The 15,523-nt window shown below is 43.8% G+C and overlaps 1 protein-coding gene across 2 annotated transcripts in view; it reads right to left on the reverse strand.

Moving 5' to 3' along the window:
* The window catches only part of LOC139754658 (chromobox protein homolog 1-like), an 81,585-nt gene that overhangs the window by 23,808 nt on the left and 42,254 nt on the right, over positions 1–15,523 (reverse strand). For both annotated transcript variants that reach the window (XM_071672190.1, XM_071672192.1), the window contains one exon: positions 4,995–5,142. In XM_071672190.1, coding sequence (XP_071528291.1) covers positions 4,995–5,142 — 148 coding nt within the window. The remainder of the gene's footprint in view (positions 1–4,994; positions 5,143–15,523) is intronic.

Below are 15,523 nucleotides of genomic sequence, written 5' to 3' on the forward strand. Positions count from 1 at the left end.
CAATGCTCCCAGAACCTTTGCCCCCTGCCCCACCCTGTGACTCACTCCCACCTCCATGGTTCCATCCACTGCCAAATCCACTCCCAGATATCTAAAACATTTCACTTCCTCCAGTTTCTCTCCATTCAAACTTACCTCCCAGTTAACTTGTCCCTCAACCCTACTGAACCTAATAACCTTGCTCTTATTCACATTTACTCTCAGTTTTCTTCTTTTACCAAACTCAGTCACATCTTCTGCAGTTTCTCATGCGAATCAGCCACCAGCGTTGTATCATCAGTGAACAACTGACTCACTTCCCAAGCCCTCTCATCCACAACAGAATGCATACTTGCCCCTCTCTCCAAAACTCTTGCATTCACCTCCCCATTCACCCCATCCATAAACAAATTAAACAACCATGAAGACAGCACGCACCCCTCCCGCAAACTGACATTCACTGAGAACCAATCACTTTCCTCTCTTCCTACTCATACACGTCTTACATCCTTCGCAAAACTTTTCACTGCTTCTAGCAAGTTACCTCCCACACCATATACTCTTAAAATCTTCCACAAAGCATCTCCATCAACCCTATCATATGCCTTCTCCAGATCCATAAATACTACATATAAATCCATTTTTCAAATTACTTCTCACATACACACATTTATCTACCTTTTTTTCTTTCAATAGACCCAATCGTCGGCTCCTGTGCCAGCGAGGCAGCGCAAGGAAACAGATGAGGAATGGCCCAACCCACTCACACACACATATACACAACAGCCCATATACATACACAGACATATACATATAAGCATATGTAAATATTCATAATGGCTGCCTTCATCCATTCCCATCACTACCCCACCACACATGAAATAGCATCCCCCAGCGAGGTAGCACCAGGAAAGGACAAAAATGGCCACATTCATTCACACTCAGTCTCTAGCTGTCATGTTTAATGCACCAAAACCATAGCTCCACATCCAGACCCAAGAGACCTTTCCATGGTTTATCTCAGACACTTCACATGGCCTGGTTCAATCTAATGACAGCATGTCGACCCTGATATACCACATCGTTCCAATTCACTCTATTCCTTGCACGTTACCCTCCTGTATGTTCAGGCCCCAATCGCTCAAAATCTTTTTCACTCCATTCCTCCATCTCAAACTTGGTCTCCTGCTTCTTCTTCCCTCCACCTCTGACACATATATCCTCTTTGTCAATCTTTCCTCACTTATTCTCTCCATGTGTCCAAACAATTTCAACACAGCCTCTTCTGCTCTCTCAACCACACTCTTTTTATTACCACACCTCTCTCTTACAATTTCATTACTTACTCAATTAAACCACCTCACACCACATATTGTCCTCAAACATTTCCAACGCATCCACCCTCCTCTACACAACCATATCTAGAGCCCATGCCTCACAACCAGATAGCATTGTTGGAACCACAATTCCTTCAAACATGCCCATTTTTGCTCCCCGAGATAATGTTCTTGCCTTCCACACATTCTTCAACACTCCCAAAACCTTCACCCCCTCCCCCACCCTGTGACTGACTTCCGATTCCGTGTTTCCATTCACTACCAAATACACTCCCAGATATCTAAAACACTTCACTTCTTCCAGTTTTTCTCCATTAAAATTTACCAGCCAAAGAACATGTCCCTTAACCCTACTGAACCTAACAACCTTGCTCTTATTCACATTTACTCTCAACTTTCTTCTTTCACACACTTTACCAAACTCAGTCACCAACTTGGGCCATTTCTCACCCAAATCAGCCACCAGCACTGTATCATCAGCAAACAGGAGAGCTGTAGAAGGTGACTGAAAGGCGAGGGAGTGGGGGGCTGGAAATCCTCCCCCTTCGTTTTCAATTTTCCAAAAGAAGGAACAGAGAAAGGGGCCAAGAGAGGATATTTCCTCTAAGGCTCAGTCCTCTGTTCTTAACTCTACCTCGCTAATGCAGGAAATCGTGAATATGTAAGAAAAAATTATATATATACACATGTACATATTCATACTTGCTTTCATCAATTCCCAGTGCTACCCCGCCCCACAAGAAACAGCATCACTACCCCTCTACTTCAGCAAAGGTAGCACCAGGAAACCTGACAAAATAGGCTACATTTGTTCACACTCAGTCTCTGTCATGTGTAATGCACCAAAACCACAGCTTTCTATCCACATCCAGGCTGCACAGACCTTTCCATGGTTTACATCAGACATTCCACATGCCCTGATTCTGTCCATTGATAGCAAGTCGACCCTGGTATATCACATCATTCCAGTCACTCTATTCCTTGCATGCCTCTCACTCTCCAGTATGTAATCATTATTTACAGGCCTTAATGACTCCTAAACAATACTTCAACCCCAGTTTCGTATTCATCGTGAAAAATATTCCTTATACTGTGGTTTTGAAGCAAATCTGTTGCACTCAAAAATTAACAGTAAATGAGAGATTTTTAGCCCCACAAAATTTTCTTTTAAATCTTTCTTTCTTTTTCTTTCAAACTATTCGCCATTTCCCACATCAGCAAGTTAGCGTTAAGAACAGAGGACTGGGCCTCTGAGGGAATATCCTCACCTGGCCCCCTTCTCTGTTCCTTCTTTTGGAAAATTAAAAAAAAAAAACAAGAGGGGAGGATTTCCAGCCCCCCGCTCCCTCCCCTTTTAGTCGCCTTCTACGACACGCAGGGAATCTGTAGTATAATATAATGAAATGCTTCTATACTTAAAATAATCATGGAAAACATCTCGTAATGCTTCCTCTAGCCAACAGACATCTGATAACTATGAAAATAATGATGATTAAAATGTAATCATTAATTATAGCCCTTAACAGCCCCAAAACAATATTTCAAATTCAGATTCGTATTCAGCATAGTAAGCAAATCTAGTATCCTCAAAAAAAAAAAAAAAAAAAAAAAAGCAAGTAATTGGTCAGGCATTTTTTCAGCATACACTTTTCCTTTAAACATATCAAAATGCTTCTAAACTTAAAATAATCATGGAAAATATCTTGTGCTTCTCCTAGCCAACAGATACCTGACAAATACAAAATGAAAATGACAACTTTCTTAACAGGCCTTAACGACACCCTAACAATATTACAACCCTAAATTCACGTTCAGCATGAAAAATAGTCCAATTAATGAGGTTCTGAAGCAAATCTACTGGAAAAAAAAAGACACTAGCCAAAAAACTTTTTCTTTTAAAACTGTAATACAAAGAAATGCTTCTATACTTGAAATATTCATGGAAAATACCTGAATGTTTTCCCTAGCCAACAGATACCCAATAAATACCAAACAAGGAATGACACAATATTAAAATATAATAATTCATGCGTAACAACTCCCAAACAGTATTTCTATGCTAGATCACATTTTAGCATGAAATTAGTACTTATAGTAATGTAATGTAATGGGGATGAGAGAGCTTGGGAAGTGAGTCAGTTGTTGTTCGCTGATGATACAGCGCTGGTGGCTGATTCATGTGAGAAACTGCAGAAGCTGGTGACTGAGTTTGGTGAAGTGTGTGAAAGAAGAAAGTTAAGAGTAAATGTGAATAAGAGCAAGGTAATTGGGTACAGTAGGGTTGAGGGTCGAGTCAATTGGGAGATAAGTTTGAATGGAGAAAAACTGGAGGAAGTAAAGTGTTTCAGATATCTGGGAGTGGATCTGGCAGCGGATGGAACCATGGAAGCGGAAGTGGATCATAGGGTGGGGGAGGGGGCAAAAATCCTGGGAGCCTTGAAGAATGTGTGGAAGTTGAGAACATTATCTCGGAAAGCAAAAATGGGTATGTTTGAAGGAATAGTGGTTCCAACAATGTTGTATGGTTGCGAGGCGTGGGCTATGGATAGAGTTGTGCGCAGGAGGATGGATGTGCTGGAAATGAGATGTTTGAGGACAATGTGTGGTGTGAGGTGGTTTGATTAAGTAACGTAAGGGTAAGAGAGATGTGTGGAAATAAAAAGACCGTGGTTGAGAGAGCAGAAGAGGGTGTTTTGAAATGGTTTGGGCACATGGAGAGAATAAGTGAGGAAAGACTGACCAAGAGGATATATGTGTCGGAGGTGGAGGGAACGAGGAGAAGTGGGAGACCAAATTGGAGGTGGAAAGATGGAGTGAAAAAGATTTTGTGTGATCGGGGCCTGAACATGCAGGAGGGTGAAAGGAGGGCAAGGAATAGAGTGAATTGGATCGATGTGGTATACCGGGGTTGACTTGCTGTCAGTAGATTGAATCAGGGCATGTGAAGCGTCTGGGGTAAACCATGGAATGCTGTGTAGGTATGTATATTTGCATGTGTGGACATATGTATATACATGTGTATGGGGGTGGGTTGGGCCATTTCTTTCGTCTGTTTCCTTGCGCTACCTCGCAAATGCGGGAGAACAGCGACAAAAAAAAAAAAAAAAAAAGTAATGTTTTCAAGTCAAATCTAGTATCCCATAAAAAAAATACCAACGATTGTAGGTAATATAGTTCAGGGTATATTTTACAGCCCACAAGTCTTTTTCTTTAAAAACTGTAAAATAACATAATGAAAATCTTCTATACTTGAAATCATAATGGAAAATATCTCATAATGCTTCCGCTACCAAACACATATCTGATAAATACAAAACGAATAATGATGCAATCTTCTTAAAATGTAATAATTCTAGGCATTAATGACCCCCAAATAATATTTCAATCCAAGATTCATATTCATTATAAACAATAGTACTTATTCTACCATTTTCAAGCAAATCTATTACCTTCCAAATAATACCAAATATTCCAAGCAAGAGTTCAGGGTATTTGTGGCCTAAAGAACTTTTTCTTTTACAACTAATAAAAAAATTTTTTTATACTTGATTGCCATTTCCTGCAATATTGAGGTAACACCAGGAAACCTTTCATTCCAAAGAAGTCCCTGCAGAAGTCTCATAAAAGGAGTCCTAAGGTTATGTAATTAACTATTATACTCATTGAAATAATACTTACTCCCCATAACCTTTCCATTTCAAGTAGTATTCAACACGTCCATTGCGTACACGCTTATCTAAAATCTTCTCAACAGAATATTCCTCTTCCTCCTCCTGCTCCTCCGGGTCGGGAGATTGGTCCTTCTTTTTGGGCATGTTTGACTCCCCTATAAACAAGAAATAGTAATTAGTTATAATGAAAATTAGTAACATCTAAATGAGTGATGCATACTCAGAAACCTGCAACAATTACTCATGGCTGGAAAATCTTTAGTATAAAAACTATGCACTAAAAATTCACAACAATGTACAAATATATTTACTTTTGAATGCAAAAAAAATTAAGCAGGCTAACATAAGTTCCTTTCCTTGACATATAATCAACAGCACTCATGCACAGTAGTTTCAGCGTGAAGAAGTCTAATAATGGTAGTGCTCAGCTGTAGTTAAATCGCTACTGCTACTACTACTCTCTCTCTCTCTCTCTCATGATGTATTCTACACAAAATACTGGCATAAGTTACTTAAATGGTGGGGTTGCCCTAAGGAAAAAAACTTAAAAGAATGAAGATGTTATACAAAAATTGAAACAGACAGCTCCTTCAATGTTTACACCACATAGGCAGCATATCAATGCCTATTTGATGTCTACAATGCTTAGGCTGTATTAAAGCAACAAAGTTCTCAACACTCTTTCAATTCAAAAGACAGACAGCTTGTTCAACATCTACACCTGGTGGGCAGCATATCAGTGCATGCCTGATGTCTATAATGCTTGGACTATATAAACAACAAAATTCTTGACAATCTTTCAATTAAAAAGGCAGCTGATGTGGAAGCAAACTTTGAGTTGTGAACAAATAGAAAATGATAAAAGTAAAAAGGGTTTGGAATAAAGGAACAAAAGTCATCACTAAGATGAACAATAGTAAAATCAAAATTAACATGGAAAGCCTGAGGGACCAGGGATAGTTGGCACATTTGTTTTCATCTTTAATTATAGAGACAACAACAAAAGTTGTTTATTACTTCAAGTGTAAATTCAAACAATGATCTACAATCCATGTTCAGGAAAAATCTCTTACATTAAGAATGAAGTCCTTTCAAAAGCAATTATAAAATGAGCCAACATTCCCCATGTGCAGGGTAAGATGGCTATTACACTACTTAGTTAACACAATTATCTTACTCCAAATTTTGTAAAGATTCAAGTAACCGATTTGAAGAAAACTGAGACAAGTCTAACGAAAACAGAACACTTCATGGGAATAAAAAGTTTCCAAATTTCTACTGTTTGTATATTATTGTTATAACTCAAAAATAAAGGTAAATGAGATACACATTAGATTGACCCATGGTTGCAGTTACTGGCAAGGATAAAGTTCAAATACAATCATTACACGTCAGATAAATTAATTATGGCAAGGTGAAACCAAATCCTAATCTGAGAAATCTTCCTAAGCCCACACATTACAAACCCTGCATTGCATCCACACTTATTTCAGTCAACTACTTAAATAAGTATCCAAGGACTAAACTTAGTTTTTTCTTCATCTGAGCTGTCTGCATACAAAGCTGAGGCTATTGCTGCATGTTTGCTTTCAATGACTGCTGTTATTCTCAGCGAGTTCTAAAGGAAATAAATTTTTTGGCAAATTTGGTATCTTTTTAGACTTACTCAGTTCCAAAGCTTTTTTTTTTTTTTGATCTGGTCAGTATGGCAGACTTAACACTTCCTCTGGTTTGTTCCAGCAACTTTCCAATGTCCTGCTTTTTGATAATGGCTTAATTGCAGTGATCTTCCTTCCACTGGTGCCAGAAATAGATGGAACCCAATCACTCTCCACCTAAAGTCTCTATCTTGCTGTGCAGCATCTTTGGATGTATACACATAATGGACTGACACATCATAAACTTATGGTCTTTGAATTATTTGTGAACTTTGATATTCCTGACTTGGTGGTTCTATAAGATCAGTAGGATTTTCATTTGGCTAATCATTTGTCTGATTATCTGGCGATAAATGGATTCCTACTTGAAGATTTGTCGAAGTCTATCAGCAACAAATGCACCCACAATGGCAGAGTCTGGGAATATATCCCTGGTGAATGTTAAGACTCCTGCCATAAAGTTATTGGAGGTTGCAGCAAGTGGCAAAGCTATGGATACTAAGCTTGGAATATTATGGATGGTCTTGTACAAATTGGACAATTCATCTTCCCAAAGAGTTATTCACATACGTACACTGTTGACAATAGATGTGTGATGGTGAGAGATCTACAGTAATCAAGGCCCTCTATGGATATGTGGGAGTCAAAAATATCTATTAATAAAAGAAAAAAGCTACCTATCGAATGTTTGCAATATCTCAAAAAATGCTTGTAAATTTCAAAAAAAAATGCATCTCTTCCATCCAGTCCGGTGAATCAGCAGCTGCAGAACTAACAGGAGCAGCAGCCGAGGGAAAATCATAATAAAAATTTGGGAAATTCACAAGGAATAGCACTGCCAGTATGCGAGACTGCTACACCTAACATCCAAAGTCGTTTGTTTAACTTGTTTCAAACCCCATCTAGCAATAACCTTTTCTGTATGAAGAAATACTATTATTTGCAGCTCCAGCTAATTAGTAAGTTACCTTTCTCACTTCTTTTACAAACAGACCATAACATACCATAATATATATTTGACATGTTAAAGGCTCCCTTGTTTGACTGAAAATACTTGTCTGACTGCAATGTAGCCGAATGAAAGTTACCATTAATACTTTTCAGTTCTTCATTTGCTATCTTCTGGCAATAACTAGTTAACAAGATGGAATAACAAATCACTTTGCAATCCCTCACATTGAATTATGTGCTACATGCTTCGAGGCCCTTAACATTAGGAGTGGAGGAGATCAGCACAGTTTTGCATTTCTAATTCCTTATCATATCTAAAACATCATACACATTGCTAACCATTTGCTGAATTACTTCAAAATTGGCTTCAATTAATCTTCGAGTCAAATATTATTGATAGTAGTACGCGGCAAGTTGTCACTGCACCAATTTGCCGAGCCTGTTGCAACAGTCTGAGCCAACCATACTTATGACCATAACAAGTAGTAGTAGGCCTTCACAAATATACACATTCTGTTTCTATAGAAATTTAATCCTTATTTGTCTAGTATCTGTTGGTCCAAAGTATAAAAAAATCAAAAGAAGCTTAAGCATATTATGCTGCAAAGTTACAAATCGACAAATTTTACTCACCAGCTGTGAAATCAGACTTCTCAACATAAATTTGCACTAAATAAACATTCTTTGGTGCCATTTTGTGGCTAACTGAGGAATCAAACAATAATCTCAATCTGAATCTCATCCTGACCCAGCTTTCTCGATAAACTCTTGGATGATATCTCAGTGAGATAGATGAAATCTAGTTAAGTTTAATCCCTCCATGACTCAGCTGCTACTCATCTCTCTCAAAAATTCCTCAATTAATCTTTCCTTTGAAGGTTCTGTAATTCCTCTTGCCACAATGAACATACTTGGTATTACTGTAACATCCACTCTCTTGAAAACCCAAAATGACAGAGATAGCTAGGTCTACCTCTGAGGAACTGGGAATTCTGTTTAGATGCAGAAATTTCTTTTCTTCTGAACAGTTGCTCCCATAAGGGGTGGTTTTAGCTCTAAATTCTTACTTGACAGAGTCGAAGGCAGTCCAACTTGTAAACTCTCCCATGCTACGTTCAAAACTTGACCCTCTTACCCTATGCCTCAAATTGTTCACTTTCCCTCTTCTATTGGTATTTATTTGTTTTTTGCGGCTAAGAGCTAGCTGCTTGTGTACCCCCGTCACTAGCTAGACCACGCAATACTTGGCAAGCAGATGTGTCACATGATTACTGTGTGGCCGTTGACTACTCAAGGGTAGGCCGTTTTGATAACTGTTTCTTTCCCTGCACCTCAAAGCTTTGGAACTCTCTACTGTCTCTATATCTTTCTTAATAACTATGACCCTGCATATTCTAAAATAAAGGGTTTCTCACTCCCTCCAAAATTCGTAAATTCTTTTCCAAGTCTCTTCTTTTTCCCTTGTATAATCCTATCTATATTTCAATTAAGGTCTAGCCTTGATGTGAACTTTTGTCCATAACTGGAGCCTCTGACATCGAAAAAAAAGTAGCAGAAAGTCAGAACTATTTGGTGTCAAGCATTGGAATTGATCTACGTCAATAAATTCCTGTAGCCAACTAACCCCAGTCTCCCAAACTAATGGAAATTGTAAAATCTTTGCCTAAAACAATATAAATATATATATATTATATGGGAGGGTATTGATTGAGAGGGTGAAGGCATGTACAGAGCATCAGATTGGGGAAGAGCAGTGTGGTTTCAGAAGTGGTAGAGGATGTGTGGATCAGGTGTTTGCTTTGAAGAATGTATGTGAGAAATACTTAGAAAAGCAAATGGATTTGTATGTAGCATTTATGGATCTGGAGAAGGCATATGATAGAGTTGACAGAGATGCTCTGTGGAAGGTATTAAGAATATATGGTGTGGGAGGAAAGTTGTTAGAAGAAGTGAAAAGTTTTTATCGAGGATGTAAGGCATGTGTACGTGTAGGAAGAGAGGAAAGGGATTGGTTCTCAGTGAATGTAGGTTTGCGGCAGGGGTGTGTGATGTCTCCATGGTTGTTTAATTTGTTTATGGATGGGGTTGTTAGGGAGGTAAATGCAAGAGTTTTGGAAAGAGGGGCAAGTATGAAGTCTGTTGGGGATGAGAGAGCTTGGGAAGTGAGTCAGTTGTTGTTCGCTGATGATACAGCGCTGGTGGCTGATTCATGTGAGAAACTGCAGAAGCTGGTGACTGAGTTTGGTAAAGTGTGTGGAAGAAGAAAGTTAAGAGTAAATGTGAATAAGAGCAAGGTTATTAGGTACAGTAGGGTTGAGGGTCAAGTCAATTGGGAGGTGAGTTTGAATGGAGAAAAACTGGAGGAAGTGAAGTGTTTTAGATATCTGGGAGTGGATCTGGCAGCGGATGGAACCATGGAAGCGGAAGTGGATCATAGGGTGGGGGAGGGGGCGAAAATTCTGGGGGCCTTGAAGAATGTGTGGAAGTCGAGAACATTATCTCGGAAAGCAAAAATGGGTATGTTTGAAGGAATAGTGGTTCCAACAATGTTGTATGGTTGCGAGGCGTGGGCTATGGATAGAGTTGTGCGCAGGAGGATGGATGTGCTGGAAATGAGATGTTTGAGGACAATGTGTGGTGTGAGGTGGTTTGATCGAGTGAGTAACGTAAGGGTAAGAGAGATGTGTGGAAATAAAAAGAGCGTGTTTGAGAGAGCAGAAGAGGGTGTTTTGAAGTGGTTTGGGCACATGGAGAGAATGAGTGAGGAAAGGATTGACCCAAGAGGATATATGTGTCAGAGGTGAGGGAACGAAGGAAAAAAAGGAGACCAAATTGGAGGTGGAAAAGGATGGAGTGAAAAAGATTTTGTGTGTTCGGGGCCTAAAACATGCAGGAGGGTGAAAGGAGGGCAAGGAATAGAGTGAATTGGAGCGTTGTGGTATCCGGGGTTGACGTGCTGTCAGTGGATTGTTACTCAAGGCTGTTGTAAGGCGTTCTGGGGAAACCATGGAAGCTGTGTAGGGTTGTTTTTTTGCCGTGTGTGGGACGTAGGTATTACTTGGGGCAGGGGACGCCGGGGGCGGGGGGTTGGGCCATTTCTTTCGTTACTCTGTTTCCTTGCAAAAGGTCAGCATTAAGTAAACCAGAGGGACGGGGCCGTTGTGGATTTGGACGCTCGGGACCACACGGGGGGTCAGGCTTTGGTTATTGTGTTTTTTGACGTCTACTCGTGGGGTGGTGGTGCCTGACCCACCAGCGCAAGGCAAAGGGGGTGCTGGCGAAACGACGGACGTATAGTGTGAATGTAGGGGGTATGGTGGAGGTTGACAAGTGACAAAGGGTTTGGTTGGGTGGGGGGTGTGTGTGTGAGTGTGGTGCTGTGTGAAGTGTGTTAGTGGTGTCTGTGTGTTGTTTAATTATTTTTTTAAAAAAAATATAATAATAAAATTTATATAAATATATATATTTTTATATATTTTTTTTGTTTTGCGCTCTGTCGTCCGCATTTGCGAGGCTTCTTAGCGCATACGGGAAACAAGACGAAAAAAAATGGCCAAACCCACCCACATAACAGGTTTATTTCATACGTCGGCCCCCCACCAGCACCATTTTTCATTCCTACACAGTCTTTCCATTGGGTGTCCCCATGACGAGGTCTCATACGGGGATTCATTTGCCAATGACAGCTCGGCATTCAAATGGAGTCTACTGAGCGACATTTGACTAGAGTGGAAGGGACAGCCGGGCTCCACGCAGGCTGGGTCTGGGCACCGACAGTGCTGCTATACTTTTTGATGGGATAGACATGAGGGGGACTACAGCAATTGGGGGGACGCAAGAGCGCGCCGCGGGCCCGCACTCTGCCACGTATATGGTGAGAGGGGTCTTGGCAGGGTACAGATAGCAGGCGCGACACTTGGGTACCTTAACTGGGACTTTTCCCAGCGGGCGGAGCGCCTCTTCAAGATGGAGAGGGGGTGGGAATATCTGCGAGAAGTAACGGACTGGGGACTCTTCTCGAGCTTACCCACCTCACTCATCTCATGGGTCCGCTCCTTCCTTTCTCTGTTCCGTGCACTGCCAAGCGCCTGAGCACAACTTCTTTCCTAGGCACACGCCTCGGCAACCTTTCAACATTGTGGATATCGATGCCTTGTATTATGTCGCCATTTTTGCCTTGCCGATCCGTTATTGGTCTCGACGGCCACAACTTTATTCCTCAGGCTGCCCTGTTTTGCGCCCCCCACTGCCCAAACCCGTTGATCATCTTCCTGGGGGCCTGACGAAGGGCCTGCTGTGAATAGGAAATGTGTGAGTTATCTCTGATAGGAAGACACGAGGGGGCGACTGGCATTTCGATCAGCAATTGGTAGGGTAAGCTTATACACGTTAAGGGTAAGTTGGTTAAGGGAGACATAGGTGGCTATGGGTCGAGGGGGGTCAGTTCGGGAGAGGAGAGAGATACATATAGGGTACTTTAGCTGTCGGCTCCTGACGGCGGCATGGCGTGCTATCTGGATTTATCTGCTGCCTTTCCTGACCCTCATCCGCCCGAGTCCTGGGGTGGAATGCTGAGGCACTTCCCCACAAGGTATATAGGACCCCTAGCGAGGATGCACCTTCCTGATCGGAATGCGGCGACCTGAGGGCGGAATTTTTTAGCGGGATGGCATCCGGCAAAGCGTTATTCACATGCAGTTTCTTAAGTTTATATACTGGGTGGTCGGCTAATCCACTGACGCCTTTATTACGTCTGGCTAGGTAGTTACCATTGCTCGCGGAAGAGAGGACGTCTCGTCTACTGGAAGGTCATGAAGAGTGGGTTCGTTTTTAGGGCGAATTACGGGCGGTAGTTATTAGCGGAAGAACGATCAACTGTGCTGGAGGGGTAGTACAGGCATCTGCAGAAGAGAGTGATTCGCGAGGCTGTCGAAGGCGAATGTCCGGTTTTGGAGTCTGTACTTTTTAGCACTGGGGCGTGGCGTTGGCTTGTCTCACAGTCTGGTCGGCAATAAGCATACTACCTCGTGACACACCTTCCTCTATCCTCTTCGAGAAACCAACACTGCTCTGTACCCATGGGTGGGAAGGGGTCTGGCAGGGATCCCGTGCTTGCTTGTTACCGCACATGTATTTGGGGGCCTGGTTGTCGTTTCTTTAGCGGAGGTGCCGGGGGTGGGTGGTGGATTCGGTGTCGCAGGGTCTCCAGCGTTGGTTCCTTCTTGTCCTTGCGATCCCGGTCTAGCGCAATGGAACTACTGAAGATAAGTTATGGCCCAACCCCCCCCCCCTTTACAACTGTACTATACATACGGCCCACCCACAAATATTACAGACCTACAAGCGTTCCATGGGGTTACCCAAGTCGCTGTCCAGGTCCTGGCTTCTATCCACTGATCAGACCGTCAACCACGGTGGTGTACCTAAGCGCAGAAATTTCACGCGATGCAGCGCTCCGCCGGGCTACCGAAGGCTGGGGTGCTGGAACGTGGATATCATTTTTGAGGGGGCACTAGACCTTCGCCGAATAAGCCTCTTGGGGGGGGCCAGAGGGATACGGCGGGGCACGCCTCAGCCAAGTATCTGTGTGACGAGGGGGATTGAGGGCAGCTAGATGACGAGACTGGGGAAATTTACCATCGCGACTATTCTAAAGAGGACCGGCAGAGCAGCTTACTCGCGCAGGCGGCTGTGGGAATTATTGAGCGCGGTAACAGGCCTACGGCGTGAACGCGTGCTCATCCCAAGATGAAATAATATATGGACCGGGAAGATTTCTGCTCATTTCCTGCACATCCCTTCCTCCCGGCGCATCTAACTATATCCTTAGGCACCTAGCCATCGCTACCCTGACTTATGGCGGGCGTGCCGGTTTAACTAGAGGAAGGATTTTCGGGTCCATGGGGCGGACGTGCCGACCCGGTAGTTGGTGAGACCGACTGCTACAAATAGTCGTCTAGGCCTCCCGGTTGTTTTTCGCCACCACTCCACAACCCTAGGTGCCTCTCACTCGGCAATGGGGGACTGGCCCGCAAGGCCAGTGCGAATCAGCCACCGTGTGAGTATTCACCGGATCGTGCTCAGCTGCGCGGGGGAGCGACAATGGCTTTCGCTCAAGACAGAATCTGTGTCTGGTACAAGAATCAAAGTGGGTCAAGTTGTTAAGGGGAAATGCGTGGCTATGGTAAAGATGTTTCCGGCGAGGAGAGCCTCTCTAGGTGCCATTTGAAATTGGCTATGCTGCAGTGAAGCGGCCGCTCCTTGTAGCTGACTCAGCGCGGGGGGTGCAGTATACCGGGTTATTATTCCACAGGTAGATAGGAAAAAAACCCCACCACTTTTGCTGCGCGCACTGACCCTTTATGCTCCCGGCTGTTAGGGCAACACCGCATGGCAACATTTTAGAGGGTGTCGTCACTACCCTATCTATTCCAATGCATGTAACCTTGGTATTTCTTACTGCGGTGTTCATGCTCTCTACCCTGCAGACTTTACGCTTCACTTTAGACCGTGTAACAGCTGGTCTGGGTTGCTCAGAAAGAGGTGACCCTTTGACGGGGGTAATTGGGTTTTAGCTGGATCGCTGGAAGAATTGAAGATGGATCACGACAGACTAATGTGTGGATGTATGTATGGTTTTGTTACAGGTACTTTAATGGATTCAATAGTCTGGATACACCAGGGGGGTTGGTTTTGGAATAGGAATTCTGTCCTGAATTTTTAAGATGCACGGGACCAGGGAACCCAGCGCGGGATGAGGCACGATTTGAGGGGTAGTAAGGGGCAGGAGGGGGGGTGATTTGCATGGGGAACGTAACCGCGCTCAGGGGATCTAATCCGCCCGTAACTTTATAAACGTGTGAGGCATCGCGTGATGCATTTAATATGGATTAGCTCTAAGGATTCTCTCTGTGATAGAACTGAAGAAGGAGGATCAATGATAATAGTAGGGGGTGAATACGACAACTCCCTGGGGAGGCCGTCAAGGCATCGGTCTGGGAACCCTGCCGGCGCGACCGGGGAGGTAGATCAGGGGGGGTCAAGACGGAATGTTTATCGCAGGGGGGTGGAACAAATAGTTTTGGGTGGGTGTAGATAGTAAACACATTAGCGTTCAGCGGTGGTGTAGGTTGGGGGGCGGTTTGGGGGGGGTTTTGTTGTTTGGGGTTGTGGTTTGGGGTGGGTTGTTGTGTTGGGGTCGGGTGGGTATGGTGGGGGGGAGGGGATTGGATTGGTCGGTGGGGTGGAGGGTTTGGGTGTTCTTTAGGGTGGGATATTGGGTTGGAGGGGGTGGGTGTGTGGCTGGGTGGGTAGGGATGAGGTGGGATAATGGTTCGAGGTTGGGGTGATGATGCGAGGCGGCTACGGAAATGTACGCTTCCAAACGCCAGCGAGTCCTCACCCGGGAAAACATGGCAGAGGTTTTGGAGGGGGGAAGGGGTGTTGGGGGGGTAGGAGTGTTATGGAGAGAGGTTTGATTTTTGGGGGGATGGGGGGGTAAGGTGTGGGGGGCATTTCATTGGGGGTGGGGGGGAGTGGAGGGGGAAGTTGGGGTAGTGGGCGGGATCATGGTGGATGGGGGGGGAGGGTTTGGTCGCTGAAGGGGGAGGTGGGTATTGGGGGAGGGGGGTGGGAGGGGGGTAGGTGGCGGTGGTTCGTACATTCTGGGGGGTTTGGTATGGTGGGGGGGGTGGTTTGTTTGTTGTTTATTGGTGCGGGGGGGGTGGTGATGGGCTTGGTGTGGAGGGGGGGTAAGGTGGGCGGGGGCTATGGGTGACTGGTAGGTCCCGGAGTTGGGTAAGGGTGGTTTGTGGGTGCTTGTGGTGTGTGGGGGATGTGGGGGTGGGTAATGTAGGTGGTGGCTTGTGAGCGGGCGTGTCCTTTGGGAGTGGGGGTTATTGTGGGTATATTGGGTGGTTTGTGTGGG

This window comes from Panulirus ornatus, chromosome 17 (assembly GCF_036320965.1).
Source record: "Panulirus ornatus isolate Po-2019 chromosome 17, ASM3632096v1, whole genome shotgun sequence".
NCBI classification, from domain to species: Eukaryota; Metazoa; Arthropoda; class Malacostraca; order Decapoda; family Palinuridae; genus Panulirus; species Panulirus ornatus.